This window comes from Lissotriton vulgaris, chromosome 3_1 (genome assembly GCF_964263255.1).
Source record: "Lissotriton vulgaris chromosome 3_1, aLisVul1.2, whole genome shotgun sequence".
NCBI lineage: Eukaryota > Metazoa > Chordata > Amphibia > Caudata > Salamandridae > Lissotriton > Lissotriton vulgaris.
The window spans coordinates 472,736,997-472,756,640 of NC_141689.1; the positions used below are offsets into that span (position 1 = coordinate 472,736,997).

At 47.7% G+C, this 19,644-nt stretch overlaps 1 protein-coding gene across 1 annotated transcript in view; it reads left to right on the top strand.

Moving 5' to 3' along the window:
- Positions 1-19,644, top strand: part of PPWD1 (peptidylprolyl isomerase domain and WD repeat containing 1) — a 399,690-nt gene that overhangs the window by 45,519 nt on the left and 334,527 nt on the right. Inside the window, exon 2 of the mRNA XM_086960692.1 lies at positions 19,142-19,244. Within this exon, the coding sequence (XP_086816818.1) occupies positions 19,142-19,244 (103 nt within the window). The remainder of the gene's footprint in view (positions 1-19,141; positions 19,245-19,644) is intronic.

Consider the following 19,644-nt stretch of genomic DNA (forward strand, 5'->3'; position numbering starts at 1 on the left):
CTACAGAAGTCACTGAAAAATTGGGCCAAAGAACGTAAGGAACACCGGCAGCAGCACGGAGAGGATTCGGGGGAGGCGTCGACCCTGGAGGAACAGGACTGAGGCAGTGCACCTGTTTTTCTCTGTACTTAGTTGCAAGTGTCATTGTTGGACATGCTACTGTGGGTACACTGTGTGTCTCCATATTATGAGCTGCGTCCTGGACCCAACTGGAGACATTGGCTGGGAGACGGGTGGAGTAATATCGCAGCGGCTCCTACTGCCTAGTTGCTGCTGGACCAATCTACAAATGCCGGTGAGGCGTTCACTGTGTTGTACTCAGGGACGGGTTGGGGGGCGGGGGGGGGAACTGGGTGAATTCAGTGTGAGGCATTGCAACACGATGGGGCTAAGAGGGGATGCGGAACTGGAGGAAAAAAGGACTTTTACACCGCTGGTGATTTTTATGCAGTTTCGGCACGCTTTGCCCCTGTGCTTTTGGTTGAGACACTCCCCAGGGAGTTGGGACTTGTGTCGCCCGCTACTTTGGGGTACCTGAGTTGATGGGGAATTGTGAGGGGCTCTGTCTGGCCGGGTTGGGGGTGGTCAGCTGTGGGTGGGGTGGGGACAGGGGGGAGGGCGGTGGGGCTAAAGTTGAGGGGTTTGTTGCTGTTCGGAAATTGAAGGGCCTGTGGTTTGCTATGAGTATCTGGCGAATGGTGAGTGCGCGGGAGCGGAGTGTCTGTCTGCTTGTCTTGAGCGGTGATGCACTGTTTAAGGGTACGTCACCTCCCGATGGAGTTAATATGGCGCGTTGTGCTTTACGATGTCTGCTGCTGTAATGTCTGAACGCCCGCATGCCCAACGCGCGCTGTCCCTGTTGACCTGGAACGTGCGAGGGCTAAATGACCACCGAAAGCTACGGAAGGTAATGAGCTTTCTTAATAGACACCATGTGGATGTGGCCCTGCTGCAAGAGACACACCTGCCCGTCCACAGTAAGATGTTGCAGGCTAGAGGGTTGGCAGGGAATATAGTAGCAGCGGGTTTCGCCTCCCACGCCCGTGGCGTGATCACCTGGGTTAACCCCGCCTCGAGATTGAAACTGACCCCGCTATCTGTAGACACTGAGGGTAGATATGTAGTGGCTAGGTGTACGGGGAGGGGGCTGGACCTGCTCTTGGTAAACGTTTATGGCCCTAACCATGATAGTCCGGAGTTCTATGCAGCACTGTCGGCCACCTGTAGGTCACACACGCACACCAAGATGCTATGGGGGGGGACTTCAACTTTGTATTTGACCCTGACAGGGACCGTTCTGCGGGCCCTACTCGAAGACCAGTGGCGTCTGCTGTCTACATGAGAGCGGAAATGACGAAGCTGGACCTGGTGGATGTTTGGCGGGAAAAGCACCCTACGCAGGGCGGTTACACGCATTACTCAGCCTATCACAACATACACACTAGGATAGACTACTGGCTCGCCTCTTCCTCGGTGCTGGGCGGCATCAGCTCGTGTGCAGTTCTCCCACGCACGTTATCGGATCATTCCCCGGTCCTGATCAGTCTCTCCACCGACAGAAAAGGGATCCCGCCTTATACTTGGCGTTTCCTGCCCTATGCGCTACTAGACGACGCCTTCCGAGGGGAATTGGCGGAAGATATAGAAAGATTCTTCGCCACCAATACTAACTCCGTAGATAGCTTCTTCACTGTGTGGGAGGCCTTCAAAGTCTGTATCAGGGGGATGGCCATGTCCAAACACTCCAGCGTCCTACGCTCCATTAGAAGGGACCTCTTCGACTTGGAGAACAAGATGGCGGCCCTAGAGAGGGAACGGCTGGCGGACCCGGAAGGAGTGGCGGGACGAGAACGAGTGCCCATGTTGGCGGAATATCACGCGCTTGCGGATAGAGAAGTCCTCTATATGGGAAAGTATGCCACGGCTCGGGCTTATGGGGAGGGGGAGAGGCCGGGGGCCCTGCTGGCCCGTATGGCCAAGGGATCCCGTAAACCGTTAGTGGTAGATGAATTGCAGACCCCGGAGGGCAACCGGGTGGTTGAGGAAGACCAGATACTGGAGACGTTCCGACGCTATTACTCGGAACTGGATCGTTCTAGGGCGGGGGGTGCGGAAACCGAGATTGACGACTATTTAGATTACATCTCGATGCCGTTCCTTAAGAACTCAGACAGGGAATTTCTAATGGCACCCTTTCATGAGGATGAAATTCTGGATGCCCTGGGTGGCATGCGGTCGGGGAGCGCCCCAGGCTCTGACGGTCTCACGGCTGGCTTTTACAAAGCATTTAAAGACTTATTACTCCCACATCTGATTGCCCTCTTTGACACCGTATGCGAGGAGGGAGAAATGCCGCCCTCAATGCGGGAAGCTCTGCTGGTTACGGTCCCGAAACCAGGGAAGCCCCCGGACCACTGTGGATCGTACCGTCCGCTCAGCTTGCTGAACGTGGACGCGAAGCTCTATGCAAAGGTTCTAGCCAACAGACTCGCGCTGCTGGTCCCGGACCTGGTGGCGCCGGAACAATCGGGCTTCGTACCTAGCAGGAACCTAACCTATAACATCCGCACAGTGCTGGGAACGATACAGCATGTGAAGCAGGAGAATCCCGCCTTGGCGATATTCCTAGATATGGAGAAGGCGTTCGACTCTGTCGAATGGCCGTTCATGATTAGGGTATTGCGCAAATTGGGGCTGGGAGAACCGTTTTTGCAGAGAATAGGGGCACTCTATCATCACCCTTCGGCCCGCCTGCGCCTCGGCGACAGGGTCTCGGAACCGATACACATCGGTAGAGGTACTCGGCAGGGATGCCCCTTGTCCCCCCTGTTGTATGCACTGGTGGCTGAGCCACTAGCGTGTGCCATGCGGGAATACAATAGCCTGGAGGGTGTCAGCTTCCCCACATATAAGATTGGCATCTCGACTTAGGCAGACGACACCTTACTGTATGTCCGGGACCCAGTAACCAATCTGTCGCCGATACTCAGGGAAGTGGTCCGCTTTGGGGCGCTGTCGGGACTCAAAGTGAACTGGGACAAGTCCATCGCTTTCCCCCTGACCCCAGTCACGCAGCCGTTTGAGATGGAGTATCCCCTACAGTGGACGGACGACTCGGTGCGATACCTGGGCATCCGTCTCCACACGGATCCTGAGATCCTGATCCGCGACAACTACGGGGTCGCATTTACCAAACTGGTGGACGATGTGGACGCCTGGATTAAGCTCCCCCTCTCCTTGTTGGGCAGAATTGCCCTTATGAAGATGATAGTGCTTCCCCGGTTCCTCTTCCTATTTGTCAACATTCCGGTGGTATTGTCGAAATCATTCTTTAAGCGCTTAAACCAAGTCCTAGTCAAGCTCGCCTGGGGCGGAAAGCAACCTCGTGTCAAATGGGCGACACTGATACTCCCGTGTGAAATGGGGGGACTGGGGGCACCGGACTTGGAGCGCTACTACCGGGTGGCACAGGCGACCCATTTACATTCCTGGATCCACGGAGATACCCGCATTCCACATCTCATACTAGAGAGGCTGTTCGCCGACCCACTCCCCCTGCCGGCCACAATTTGTCTCCCAACAGACCGAGCAATCGGGCGGATGGACTCGCTTAAGGCGACAAACCATGCATGGCACGCACTGCTGAGAGACCGGGGATGTGCCTTACTGTACTCCCCACAGATGCCGGTGGCCTGGGCCCTATGGCTAGATCCGCTCAATGAGAAGGGGTGACAGAGGCCTTGAAAGCCCTCGGCATGCAAACAATGGAGGACTTGTTCTTGGACGGTACGCTGAAAACCTGGGAACAACTCCCCCCTGTCACCCCGGCTCCGTCGCTGCTGCAGAGGTTCCAATATCACAGGATACGGTCGGCCTGCAGAGAAATACTGGGCCCCGCGCTACAGGAGCCGGAGGAGGTCCCTGAACTGACACATATCATCAAAACGAAAACTCCGGCTAAATTGGTCTCTATGGTTAACAGGCTTGAACCTTCATATCAGACATTACCCACTTCGGCTCCTAGGGCGGCGTGGGAAGCGGATCTCCAAACCCCCATCGACGATGCTATGTGGCGCTATTGCTGCGCCAACACCCGTAGGGTCTCGCTTAATGGCAGGCACCGCTTGGTGCACTTCAAATTTCTACAGAGAGTATACTATACCCCGGAGCGACTTCACCGCTACGGCCTACGTGGCTCCCCGGAGTGTGAGCGCTGCAGGACCAGTACTGCTGATTTCTTTCATTTAGCGTGGCTGTGTCCGGGGGTGAGTGCTTTCTGGGAGGAGGTCTTCGCGGAGTTGGAAAAGATTTTAGGGGAGCCGCTGTTGAGATCCCCATTGCTCGCGCTATTGGGCTTCTCCAAACCGCTAGCCCCTGCGTTGCGTAGATTAGTGGATGTAGCGTTGCTGTTGGCCAGAAGGGTGGTGGCAGCGTGCTGGATGCGCGGACCACTCCCCACCAAGACGAGATGGCTCAGGGATCTCCAATACTGCTGCACTCAGACGGAATTGTACAGCGAGCTGCTGCCGCCCAAGAGCAGACCGAAGTCCTTTTGGGATCTCTACAAGGAGTACCAACAGAAGGGGGAGGTGGACGACAGTGACATGTCGGCAGCCGAGGAACATCAGGATGAGGAGTTAGAGAATGCTATGGAACTAAGGCAATCACCGCAGGGGGGGCTTTAATGTTCTTCTGGGGGGTGGTGGGTCCAGGGAGAGTGTAGGCGGTTAGCGGGGAGGGTGGGTCGGGTGTGTCATGCCTTAGTGGACAGGGCAAGCGGGTGGTGGGTGCAGAACATACACAGTGCATACACGACATCACTCACACAGGTAGCGTCACTAAGACTCCTTCACGGTACACAATAGCAAACGGGGAGGGCCCGGGGGGTGTTTAGGGGTAGTTTAGGTTAGTTTTTCCCTTTCCCACTTTTCCTTTCCTGCCCTTTCCCGGTTCATGAAAGACCGTACTAATATGTCTCCATTCGGTGATTGCCGACTGCCTTGATGCTAAGCTGGGGGCCAACAGTGCACGATAACATTGTAATGTGTTGAATGATGCCATCAATTCACGCCGCCGGGCCTCCGGGATGCCGGCACACAGGCTGTGTATAAGGTTCAGCGGACTTGCCCCCAGGGCTTATGCAAAGTTTTGTGCACTGTACAGTCGAACTGCAATGACAATGTATGCTGACAGTTGGCGATACTCACAATAAAGGTCTTTTTTCAAAAAAAAAAAAAAAAATTTAAATCAAAAATGGATGATGACCCAAGCTTATAACAACTAATCCAGAAAATATATGAGAAAACCAAGGTTTTAAGAATTCAAAAGTTGCTGCAATAATCTAATTTGATAAAGTATCATATAAACATGGGGATAAGTCTCAATAATGCCAATTGTTATTATCAAGGAATGTACAACCTATAGTCTATAATTATATGCATAATTTCGACAGTTCCTCCCCGTGCAGCAAAACAAATTATGTGTGAAGTACTATTATAACTTAATTCCTCATAATGTCCTATTGTTATCACAATTTCTGTAAGTCATCCTTCCACACATTCTCTATCCTCCAGTCAAATTATAGGATCTGCAAAAATTAATCGGATCTGATTCCATGATATTCAAAACATGTACGTATTCCAGCTACAAACAGGTGGCATTCCCAAAATCTTATAGAATTCAACCCTTTGAAATGACAGTATCATTAAATTGTCTCTATGTCAGATCACAAATGTACATACAGTTCGGCATCCAAGTTATGAACTTCCTCGTATCTCCTCGTAAACTTCCCGAAAGCCGGGAAGTTTACGAGGAGATACTGCGGTCACTAGACAGGTACACGTACTCGTGTATCCAGGTACCTAATCTGCTGTATCAAGTTTGACGTTCCTTTCGGAGATGAATAACCTATACGATGATAGGTTCTTCTAACTGATCTCTACGCAACACAGAAATACTTTGAATTATTGTTTTTGACAAGACTTAATTGTGAAAGAGCCCTGATGAAGTCTGTTGATGCAGGGATTAGCATCAGACGAAACACGTGTTGGCTGAGAGACAATTAAGGACAATTTGAATTGGATTGAAGAAATAATACCATTAAAAGAAATTGGAATACCGGATTGGTGGAATTTTCTTATTAAAGGACATTACTGTGGCAAGGAAGATATTACTCCTGCACTTGAGCATATTTGAACACTATACCAGATTGGTGAATTCACAATCTAGTGACTACATTTGTGGAGCTCAGAGAGATACTGTTTTGAATGTCCCTTAACAGTTTTATCTCATTGAATAACAGATTTGAGGTCTTAAGTACGCTGGCTGTCAATGACTGACTGCCATGTGGACTAGATAAGAATCTTTCAGGGACAAGCCCAGCTTATACTCGTAGAGAACCAATAGTTCTAGGACCCAGCACTAACATAGCGAAATCTATAGCTCTGGTAAAGGACGTACCGCTAGGTAGAGCCAACACTAATAGCTTGTCCCAGGAAATTCCCGAAATAGGGCAAATGGATACAAATAGGGGGCTCAGTGATAGTGGGCATCAGGGACACCCTATCACCAGTATTGGTGCTAGTGTAACATCCTTGGTCTCATGGAACGTTGCTGGGCTAAGAAGCAAGGTAACATCTCAAGATTGGCTGTCTTTTATAGACCGTAACGATCTAGTATTGTTCCAGGAAACATGGTTGGTTGTACCAGAGTACAGCCTGGGTTATGTAAATTTTTTTAAACCAGCAACTCCCAGTCTGCGGGGGAGACCTAAGGGGGGCTTAACGGCATGGGTAAGACAGGATAGTAACTATATAGCTAAACAATTGGACTCCAAAAGTAATGATATTTTACTAATACAAATTCAGTGCCCGGAGTCCAAGGATCTCTATATTTTTTATATTTATGCAAGGGGTCTGCCTGGGGGCAAACCTTCAGATACTATTGTTCAGTTAGAAGCACTCCTTGCTTTTTATAATGGGAAAGGTAACATTCTAGTTGCAGGAGATTTTAACTGTTGCTTCGAACCCCTCAACAGTAATGACATAGACCTTACCATGGAAGAAGATCTCTCATGGAATATCCCACAGCTGTCCCTACTGCCTATTAAACAGTGGACGAGGCTGCACTCCAGCTTAAAGTGTTATGCATTGAGCAAGGGTTACAGGCGGTAAATGGTAGAACAGCTTCTGATAAATTAGGGGCTCCTACTTTTAATAACGGTCTACGGAAGAGCCGTATTGATTATATCCTCACTAACCAGGACAATTGGCCCATTATTAAGGATATGTCGGTAGTTGAAAGAGTAGAAAGTGATCATGACCCACTACTCTTATGCTTTCAGTTGTTTACATCTAACCACCAAGAGGCATCCTTAGATGGTGCCGACATTTTTCTTTCAAATGACACAAGGAGTATTAAATGGGCATTCTGCCTATTGAAAGAGGATAACAAAGTGGCAATGAGGGAACTGACAATACAGACAACAATTGACCTCCAGAAAGGTACAACATAGGAGGATGTGGTAGCTAATGTCATCCCGATCCATACTAAACTTTTTAACCAACTTAGGAAATATTTTACTAAAAAGGTATCCAATACACAGAAGAGGCCCGTAAATAGGGAAGAACAATGGTATTGGAAATCATGCAGGGTCGCGTATAAAGCGGAGGCAGTAAAACTGAAAGACAGGGACGGAATTAAGTATGCTTGTGCTCTTTATAAGAAAGCCCAACATGATGCTAAACGGGCTTGGGATGAGGAGTTCTGGGGGGAGCTGTATTGTGCCAGTAAAGAACGGACTATGAGCACTTTTTGGGATTTGGTCAAATGGGGACGGAGGATTCAAAGGGGAGAAACCAGTAACCATGTCCCGCCCAGCCTCTGGGTCCCCCATTTTGCGACACAGTTTGCCCTTCCGGAACTGATAGCGAGACGGATGAAGATTTTGTTTTCACTACAAATTATATTATTCCGTTACACTTTGATAGAACCGAGGTTGAAAGCATACTGAAAGTTATCCCAAAGGGAAGAGCTCCCGGCCTGGATCAAGTACCAGCTGATCATTTATGCATGATAAGGAGGTATGGGTGTGAGAAGTTGGCCTGATATGTAATGTTCACTATTCTAGTGAACACTTTGTATCAGTCCAAACAACCCTTATGGTGATTGGTTGTAAGTCAACCTTATAGACCAGCTATCCTAGTAGCGTGGATACGAGCAGTCTTCGGGCTAAACTCTAGAGGGCGTGTTAAGCCAGCCGTTATACCATCACATATACCCCTTGAACACCAAGTGAAAGGACACCACACAAGTGTTATGAAAATAAACAGTGTATTTATTTAGATCACAACAGCCCTGTACTCTTTATGAGGACAGGGTACTAAGCACACAACAAAACTCTTACGAAAATACTTTAAGTTGCACAATTTACACAAATGCCCGAGGGGCACGAAAAACCATATACTCTAAAAGTGGAATGCGAAATTACTAGCAGGTAAGTACTGTACTAATAGGCTTTGGAATCGCTAGGACTATGTTACTGAACCTTCAGATTACTAGTAGGAGGCCTAGGGGACTCGGGTGCAGAGTGTGCACTCTCACGGGGGATGCGGGACAATGTCTATGGGAGCTAGTAAAGGCAAAGTTAATGTTCTCGGGCGAACCCGACTAGGTAGATCGAAAACGACAGTGGATCCTGACCCTTGGATAGTGAGGCTAGGCTGGGGCACCGAAATGCCGAGTTTACCTAGCCCAGGGGCTGCAGCTGCATATGTCTCAAAAGACGTTGGGAATCCTCGTAGACGAACCAGGAGCCTGAAGAAAGAAGTTGCTGGCAGGCGACCAGTGAAGATAGTTCGAGTTGATCCAAGCCTGGATCGAAGATGGATGACACCTGAAAGCAGAGGGGACCAAGTTCGTGACCACTAGCCAGTAGTCAGATGGCACCAGGAGGGCACCGGATGGTAGTCACCTCGACTAGGTGAGTGGGCGACGCTGGGCTCTGCAGTCTCACGGACCAGGAGGCGTTGTCGGCGACCAGGATGGAGGTGCGAGCTGTCCCACGATGGATGATGCTGTCGACGTCGCTGGACCCAGGATTGGGGCAACAAGTCTTGGCAAATTCAAGCCCACGCGGTGGACCTAAAATGGCGTCTGGAGTGGACCAGGAGGGTCCGGGGTGCTCCTCTTTTGGAAGGGAGCAAGGGCCAGTCTGGAGCAACCAGACCAGCAGTGGTGAGGGCGTTGTTAGGAAAGCCACAAGCCAGCGGGCTAGTAGCCAAACAACGCGGTGAGCAGCAAAAAGCAGAAGGGCCCCACGCAGATCGTGGAGATGCTGGGGGTCTGGACTTCGGTGCTGGAGCTGCTCAGGGTCGCGACTTCTCGGACCCCAAAGCACTCACCAGAGGATCCCTCGGCGGTCGTGCTGGATAGAAGTCGTGCAGTTCTGATGATGGCCGGTCCCTCGAGGTCTCGTCGCACCTACGGTTCTCAGCTTAGCTGTAGAGGTAGGTAGAGGTCAGAGGTGCCAGGGAAGCTGGGTCTCGCCGTACTGGTCGGTCGGATTCCTGAGGAAGGACGTGCAGCAAACCGCAGAGTTCTTAGATGGTGCCCTCGGATGCAGGGTGACTACTCCTTAGCCACAAGGGAGAAATCTTGAGAAGAAGTCTTGAGTTCCTTTCGTAGAAAGTAGTTTCTTGATTCAAAGATGATCTAATTTGGAAGGGTCCCCGCTCCTGCCTTTATCCTAAAGAAAGGGGTGGGTACGCGACTAGGTCCTGCCCTAGGGGTAGGACCAGGAAGGGGGGTGGTTACACCCCTCTCCCATGCCGGACTTTCCCCTGGCCAGGGGCTGGTGTGCCCCTGGAACTGGTTCTAGCCGGCAGATGCGTAGTGAGCACCGGGGTGCCACTTGCAGTCACCTTCCTGTAAAGCCCTGCCTACCCAGGATACACAAAACTCTGTCTGGGATGGTGCTAGCACCGCCCCTGACAGGAAACCCTTTGTCCAAGCTCTCCTCGCTGGAAGGACTCCCAGCAGCAGGAGGTCAGACTCGTGTCTGTGGTGGCAGCATCCATTTTGTGGAGCTGAGGCATGAGTTAACTTTAACCGGGTTCACAGTTACATACATGTCGTGTCCCTCTAGAAGGGGGGAATGCTAACCCCGTCGCCAGAATTGGCGAGGGGTTAGTATTCCAATTCGTATGACACCTTACTCGACATGTTTTGATAAAGCGATACTAGAGATAGCATTTAACCGCGAGGATTATAATGCACTTAAGAGTATATGGTATGCGTTATCATGGAACAGCTATTAGGACTTGATTCCGCAAGCTGCAAACGGGCTCAGCTCATGCCAGAGCACCATCTCACACGATTCCAAGCACTCTGCCTTCAGGATTGTCAAGGCCTGCCATAGGAGTGACTGATAGGAATCTGTGTGTCCATTTTTAGGGTTAGATATAGGTATACTATATCTACAGCAAGGGGTGATTACACCACCTTGCCCCAGCTGTCATGCAGCCAGTTGTGTCAGATTTAGATGGCCATCCAGGGGTGGCATAATACATGCTTCAGCCCCTGGTAGGCCCTGGGTACACCTATGCCCTGAGTTACAGGGTCTTATAAGGTGGCCCAGTACCAATTGGAAATGTACCTAAGGTACATGGAATCCATTTTACAGAGAGAGCAGTAGGCCTGGGGTCCTGATTGGCAGGGCCCCAGGTCAACTAAGTCGGAAAACCAGCAAAACACCAGGCAAAAAGTTGGGGGCAACCATAGTCCGGTATCCACCTTCCTACACAGGGCACCGTACATCCAGTCACAAGCAAATGGTATTGCCAAAGGCTCACCCATACCTGATACCTGGAAAGGCACTGAGATCATTCCGATTTTTAAGAAGGGGGAGCGCTCAGATCCAGGAAATTATAGGCCAATAAGCCTAATAGTGTATCCAGAAGGTGATAGCCAGGCTTGTTCTGCAGAGAATCCAAGGGTGGATTGAGGAGGAAGAAATACTGTCACCTCTCCAAGCAGGGTTCCGCAGTCATGCAAGCACAATAGATCAAGTCTTTAGGTTTGGTTTAATATACTGGCACGTGGTATTGTTGGGGGGATGCTCTTTGCGGCATTTGTTGACCTTAAGTCAGCATTTGACTTGGTGCCGCAGGCTAAAATGTGGATTGTCTTTGTAGGTCAGGGCATGCCATTAGATATTTTGGCCTTCCTAACGAAATTACACGAGGACAATTTTGCCCAAGTTCGTTGGAATCAACAAGGGAGGGTAACAGACAAGTTTCCGATCTCAAGGGGAGTACGCCAAGGATACGTATTAGGCCCGACTCTCTTTTCACTTTACATCAACAGGGCGATTCAGTATTTTGAGAACCATCCCACCGACGCCCCCAAGTTGGATGGTAAACAGATCCCTCTGCTGATATTTGCAGATGATACCTTATTAATATCCAAAACACAGCAAGGCCTCCAGAAGGCTATTGATCGATTTGAGGTATTCTGCAAGGACTATGGACTTTTCATTAAGGTGAGTAAGACCAAGTTCATGGTCCTACATAAGTCCAAGCATGTAAGAGGGAGGGTGGTCATGAATGGGGCCCAGCTGGAACAGACTCAAGTCTTTTCTTATCTGGGCATAACCATGGGCTTGAAACTAGACTGGAAACGCCACACTAACCAGTTGGTTATGAAGCATGCTCAACTAGCAGGTGCCCTTAAAAAAGAGCTTTTTCTCTCCCATACACATCCAATTGCCCCAGCACTCAAAATTTATGATGCGGCGGTTCTTTATGGGGCCGAACTATGGGGGTACAGTAATCTTGCCCTATTGACTAGTGCCCATTGTACTATATGCCACTCTGTTCTACTCTGCACCACTGTACCCTACACCAATGCACTCTATGCCATCCTACTATTCACCACTGCACTCTTGACAGTCTACTCCCCAACACTGCATTCTGCCACTGAACTCAATGCCTCTGCAGTCTACTCTGACCCACTCTTCTCTAGGCTACTACACTTTACTCCACTCTACATCACTCCACCCAATGCTACTCTACATCACTACACTCTACGCAACTCCACACCATACTACACCACTCCACACCAATCCACTGTAAGCCACTCTAATCTACGCTGCACTATGTCACTTCACTCTACTCTGAAAGACTGTAGTCTATGCCACAGCACTGCACTATTCCTCCCTGCACCACTGCATTCTACGCCTATGCATTCTACACCACTGTACTATACTCTGCACCACTCAACTGTATGCCAATGTACTCTACTCGATACAGAATAGGGGGTGGTGATGAACAGAGTGTCTGAATTAAGCAGACCACTCTTACCCAGTCCAAAGATCAGGGCTTGATCCATCACCGTTATTTATCTCACTGCCCCATCCCAGCTCAGAACCTGGCTATATGCAAATTAGTCTGTCCCTGGCCCAGTGCATCATGGGAACAGGGCAGACCAAACTACCAAGCCAATTCTTCACCAGAAAGGAGACAAGCTACCGGGGACCGGTTTCTGGCATTTCAGCCTCTTCGGCCCGGCTTGCTTGAATCCTGATGGAGCAGTGAGAAAGGGACTCATGTCTGAGTATACCCTGCCACACCTATAGTGGCCAAAATTGATACAGAATAGGGGGTGGTGATGAACAGAGTGTCTGAATTAAGCAGACCACTCTTACCCAGTCCAAAGATCAGGGCTTGATCCATCACCGTTATTTATCTCACTGCCCCATCCCAGCTCAGAACCTGGCTATATGCAAATTAGTCTGTCCCTGGCCCAGTGCATCATGGGAACAGGGCAGACCAAACTACCAAGCCAATTCTTCACCAGAAAGGAGACAAGCTACCGGGGACCGGTTTCTGGCATTTCAGCCTCTTCGGCCCGGCTTGCTTGAATCCTGATGGAGCAGTGAGAAAGGGACTCATGTCTGAGTATACCCTGCCACACCTATAGTGGCCAAAATTGATACAGAATAGGGGGTGGTGATGAACAGAGTGTCTGAATTAAGCAGACCACTCTTACCCAGTCCAAAGATCAGGGCTTGATCCATCACCGTTATTTATCTCACTGCCCCATCCCAGCTCAGAACCTGGCTATATGCAAATTAGTCTGTCCCTGGCCCAGTGCATCATGGGAACAGGGCAGACCAAACTACCAAGCCAATTCTTCACCAGAAAGGAGACAAGCTACCGGGGACCGGTTTCTGGCATTTCAGCCTCTTCGGCCCGGCTTGCTTGAATCCTGATGGAGCAGTGAGAAAGGGACTCATGTCTGAGTATACCCTGCCACACCTATAGTGGCCAAAATTGATACAGAATAGGGGGTGGTGATGAACAGAGTGTCTGAATTAAGCAGACCACTCTTACCCAGTCCAAAGATCAGGGCTTGATCCATCACCGTTATTTATCTCACTGCCCCATCCCAGCTCAGAACCTGGCTATATGCAAATTAGTCTGTCCCTGGCCCAGTGCATCATGGGAACAGGGCAGACCAAACTACCAAGCCAATTCTTCACCAGAAAGGAGACAAGCTACCGGGGACCGGTTTCTGGCATTTCAGCCTCTTCGGCCCGGCTTGCTTGAATCCTGATGGAGCAGTGAGAAAGGGACTCATGTCTGAGTATACCCTGCCACACCTATAGTGGCCAAAATTGATACAGAATAGGGGGTGGTGATGAACAGAGTGTCTGAATTAAGCAGACCACTCTTACCCAGTCCAAAGATCAGGGCTTGATCCATCACCGTTATTTATCTCACTGCCCCATCCCAGCTCAGAACCTGGCTATATGCAAATTAGTCTGTCCCTGGCCCAGTGCATCATGGGAACAGGGCAGACCAAACTACCAAGCCAATTCTTCACCAGAAAGGAGACAAGCTACCGGGGACCGGTTTCTGGCATTTCAGCCTCTTCGGCCCGGCTTGCTTGAATCCTGATGGAGCAGTGAGAAAGGGACTCATGTCTGAGTATACCCTGCCACACCTATAGTGGCTACTACACTTTACTCCACTCTACATCACTCCACCCAATGCTACTCTACATCACTACACTCTACGCAACTCCACACCATACTACACCACTCCACACCAATCCACTGTAAGCCACTCTAATCTACGCTGCACTATGTCACTTCACTCTACTCTGAAAGACTGTAGTCTATGCCACAGCACTGCACTATTCCTCCCTGCACCACTGCATTCTACGCCTATGCATTCTACACCACTGTACTATACTCTGCACCACTCAACTGTATGCCAATGTACTCTACTCTGCACCACTGGACTCTTTGCCACTGCACTGTACAACACTCCGGTCTAGGCCCCATCTCTACTCTACACCACCATTTCAGTGCACTCTACGGTACAACTCTGTGCCACACCACTCCACGCCAGTTCACTCTACCCTGAAACAACCTACTACACTACTCTATGCGGCCCCACTCTACTCTACATCACTCTACTCTACGCCACTATACTCTACCAGTGTATTATACACCACTTTACTCTAAATCACTGCACTCTACCTAATGTACTGTGCATCACTTTACTCAAAACCAGTGCACTCTATGCCAACTACTTACTCTACAACACTCTACGCCACTATACTCTACAACACTCTATGCCAATATACTCTACAACACTCTACAACTCTACAAAGTCCGGCATCTTGTCCCTCTATGGAAGCACTTGGAGATTAGAGTATGGTAAGGTGCGATCTTTTGCACCTATTTTATTGATTTATAGTGTTTCTAGTGTCAGGACAGATAAGAACAGTTAGCCAATAAATCGATTGAACCTGGCTCTATGTAGGCGATTGAATCGTGTTAATGGCTTGATGTGCAGAACAGTCACATATTTACACTTAGATGATGAGGCCACCAGCTGTCTTGGGTGTCCGACCAGCTAAAGAGTAGGATTGCCAGGCACTGCATACCCACTCACGTGAAAGATTGGTAAAGCGACTAAGTCTGCTCTGTTTTTGTGGTATATGTGTGAAGGAAGCTTTCACTGCTGCTGTTGAAGTGGTTAGTAAAGGTATAGGAAAGGTTTTGGTTCTACAGAAGCGTATGACCATTCGCTTTCTCAGTGCTGTTTTTAGGTCTCGCCTGAGCCAGCGCATGCGCTGCTCCAGCGAGACATTTAGTGAGTGTGCTTTAAAAAGCGGACCACAGCTTTTTGTGTGGCCTACAGCGTGCGGTTACCTGCACAGTTACGAGCAGAGATGCCATTTGGCTTGACTCTCTCGTCATGGCTCATTAAGCGCGCTTTCACCATTCGCATGCTTGTTCCGGTTTCTTTCACTTTTAGCGCGAGGCACCCGCACCCACCACTCTTTCTGTCTTGATTGCTGCCACCTGGTGCTTTCGTACATGTAAAGTTCGCTTGGCTGCGACTTTTTAATAATTACATGCCACCTTCATGATTCACGCCACCTTCATGAGCTGTTCCTCGCGGCAACTCGCACCAACCTTGTGACGTTCCTCCTGCAGTTGCATCCGCTCAAGTGTTCTCTTGTACTCATGGTGTTATCAATGATGCACGCTAGCTCAGTCTCACAGTAGCCCCTCCACACTCTGCCAGAGTTTCATTGTGGCTTCACGCACGCCATCTGTGTCTCGCGCTATTCATGTTCTGCCGGCACCTGACCGTGTGTGTCCTGTACTCGGGCCATCATCCACGCAGCACGTCAAACCAGTACTGTCACCATCCCTCTCTTTCCTTCTCTGCACCTCCTTCACTCATTCCCCTTCCATTTATACTTTCTCACCTCTCTGGCGCACCTATTCTTACACTTTTTCTTTCTGTTCCTCTCTTCGTCTCTCTCCTGCCTTTGTTGTGCCTGAAGTGAGCAGCATTGCTGTCCGGTAACCATCAGCCATATCCGTGCCTGTTTTCCCAGCAGCACCGAGGGTTTCTCAATGTATATTTTCCAGTACAAGTGGGGTTGGTTGGTCTTACACCTGCAGGTAAATTGGTTGTGCATCGGTTGAGAATTGTAAAACCCCCAATAGGAGCTGGTGATTACCTCTTATTTTCACGCCGGCAGCCAAGCGGAAGCTGAAAAGAAATAGGAACTGCTGTAATTATTTATCAATACCGATTAATTCTGGCAGGATGCTACAGAAATGCAGGGGAAAATCGATCAATATGCTTACGATCAGCATCCGTTGACTATTCCTAAAATCTGCAGAGCATCATTTAAATGTGTCTAGATTTCAATTACTTGAGAAACATCAATTTCGGCAAAAATAGCCCTTTTGTAGCCTTGACTGCTCCACTCGGCCTACCTTCTTGTGCTCGTACACCTTGATAATTGCGTTACCATTGTCCTTGCTCTTGACGGGAAGTCAGCAGTCCACAATCCGCTGTGTGTGCAATACTCGCATGCCGCAGTATATTGTATGTTGAACTGACAGTGAAGCATAAGGTGAGAATGACAAGTGGTCTTTACCTATGCAGACAGAGAAACCGTGAAAACTGCATATATAGTCCGTCTATTTTGGTCAAAACGGTAGCTAATGTTAACTCCTCTCATTCCACTTGGAATTTCCTAATTAGTGTAAATTAACACCCAGACCAAAATGCTTTGCATATTTATTTTCTACTATTTCTTGAACACCTATCGGTTTAAACAACATTATTACGAAATGCGACGAAAAAAGTACACTATTTGTAGAATTGCTGCAATCTCTCTTTCCCCTTAACTTCACCAGTTCCGTTAGAATTATTTTCGCAACTTCAGGACTCCAGCATGAGTTTGGGTTGGGACCTCAGAGTCCAACTTGAAGCACAGGAGTGGACCGCATGATGCCCAGCCTCTGCTACATCAGAAAAAGTCCTGCCTCGCAAACAGGGTGCAACTTCGAATAGCGTGCACACACAAAATGTTGAAAATAAGTGTATATTTTGTCTCTCAGCTCACTTCCCCAGTATCTATGCAGGGTGTGTTGATAAGGCTGCTGCACCACCCAAACGCCAGTCACAACAAGCATTGGCTAACCAATAGGTCTCACTTTTGGGACCTTATAAGTATTTAGTTATGTAGCACAATATCCTTGGTACAACAACATCAACTGTTGCAGTGCTAAACACTTATAAGGTCCCAAAAGCAAGACCTATTGGCTATGCCAATGCTTGTTTACATTTGCCAGTGCGAGTTGTGGGTGCTATTTATAAATCCTGAGTGTCGCATGTGTTACTTGAACACAGCACCTGTTGCAGTTGGTGTTCTGTGAGCACCGTTTTCCCCTGCAGGTTGAATTACTTCATTCACTTCCACAATATATTTCAATGTTGGTGCATTTATTTAAAGCCATGTAGCATAATAAAATGCGCCACTCCTGCACACAACATTACCAAGATATTTGAATTGTTCTTCCTGGAAAACACGCATATTGTTAGAACTTTTTTATATCTGCGGTTATAGCACAGGATTAAAAAAAATGCTCAAATCGTTGTATTTGCTTTACAACATCTTGTATATCACGTTCAGGGATACAGTGTGCCCATGACTTTTTAGAACTAAGGTCTTGCTTCGCTGTTTAGAAGATGTTTAGAGTGTCTTAATTCAATATGAGGTTATTTGTATATGAAGCCTTTAATGACGTTTCCTTTTCCTTCGGTAGGCAATTGTACGGCACCATGTTTCTTTTTTTGTGTTCATTTTATCATGTACACTACATAAACTGGATGCTGCTAATTAGGGAAGGCTTACTATACTGAACTGAGAAATGCTATATTACTATTTTTAGTTCTTCCATTAGCCAAGGTCTTTTTGGCTTTTTACTAACATTTGTATGTACTAGTTAAATATGTAGGTTTTCAGCCAGCCCTCTTGATCCATTGGCCTGTTGTATCATTCACATTTTCGTTCACCCACTACAACATACAGATTGTGCAATGGGTCAAAGTACTTCAATCATTTGGTTAACTTCACTGTGAGTGAATGCATTCTGCTCTTTCACAAAGAACACATCACACATTAGTAGTTCCCTTCATTGCCAAGGATTGCTATGGCAATTTATGCTTTTTCAGACCAAAGATATTTATGCTTTTAGTCATTTTTGGGTCTGGCTTTGGCCAGGAACTTTTGATTTTGCCAAATTTCTATGTATACTTTACCTCCTTATAGTGAATCTCAGCCATCTCTCTTTGTCTATTGGCTTGGAGTATGTCATTCATATTTTATTTTCCCGACCACTACAGTAAACTGTTTGGGGCAGTGGGTCAACCAACTTTACTGAGTAACAAAAGTGCTCTGACAAGGAGCACATCTACAAACCAACTCCGTGCCTTGGACTACTGTGGCAATGTGTGCTTTTTGAGACTAAACATATTTTTGTTTTTCTGCATTTTTAGGTATTGCGTTTACGAAGACCTTTTGATTTCACTAAGGTTAGAGGCAGAATATACATACTTAAAGAGGCTTTCAGCCAACCCGCTTCATCCATTAATCTATTATTGTCATTCACATTTGACTACGGTGGCAATATGTGTTTTGTGAAAAGAAAATATATTTTTTCTTTAGGCCATAAATATTTTATTGATTTATTAGGTTAGCGGGGTCCGACACCCCGCTGGGTCAGACACCTTCCCCAGTAACAACGTTTAGTAAAAACCATGATAAAACAAGTGTTTACTGAGCCAAAAGGTCGCTTGCCCATACCAGACCTACTGGCTTTTCCAATACTTCTTTTATATTGTCAAAATCTCAGCAGCTCCCCAACAAAAATAAAGATTTAAAAAATGTAATTCTTTTGTACATGCCTCGAGGAGAACACATGGAAGGAGAGGAAGCGGACTGTTGATCATTTAAACATTCTCCATTTTAAACCCTTCTTATGCGTCTTTTGTGAGTGCCTTTATTGGTAAATATTTGCCTCCATATGAAACTTGTCATGTTCATGCCGGTAGACCACAGTTGAGTCAAGGAGCCATATTCTTAAAACAATTTGTAGTTGCGCAGTGTGAATCAAAGTGCCTTCTTCACTCCCCTTAACTAGAGGTAAAAAGAAATCCTCCAGTAGAAAGATGTTAGCAAACGAATATTGACAACATGTAAAAAAAAATCCAAATATAATTAGAAGACAAATGTATGGATTTTTTTGTTTCTTTCACAGTGCTAGAATTTGAACGTGTCTACCTTGACAATCTTCCCAGCGCCACAATGTATGAACGAAGTTACATGCATAGAGATGTCATCACCCATGTAGCATGTACAAAGTAAGTCTAGTTAAGATGTTTTTGTGTCTGTTTTCTGCTTATGCTTAGGACTTGGTGCAGTAGATTCCTGCTTGACTGTTGTGACTTTTTGGAATTCTTTGTAAAACGCTCCTTACTGAAAGAGTTGCAATTGAGGTTGGTTTTTGAAAAACATACATATTATGACTGTCTCGCGCATTCTCCTCATTACATACCGCCTTGGTCTAAAATCTTGTCTAATTATCGGATGGAAGGCTTCAGTATCTGACTCCATATTTTTTATTGCTTTTATTAGTAACTTTAACAGGTACCATACAAAGCAAGAGCTACTGCTACATTTCTACATTATATTGCTCCGACCTTCTGTGCACTCCACTCTGCATCTGCAATAGTGCACAATCTATAAATCTTATTAGTTCAA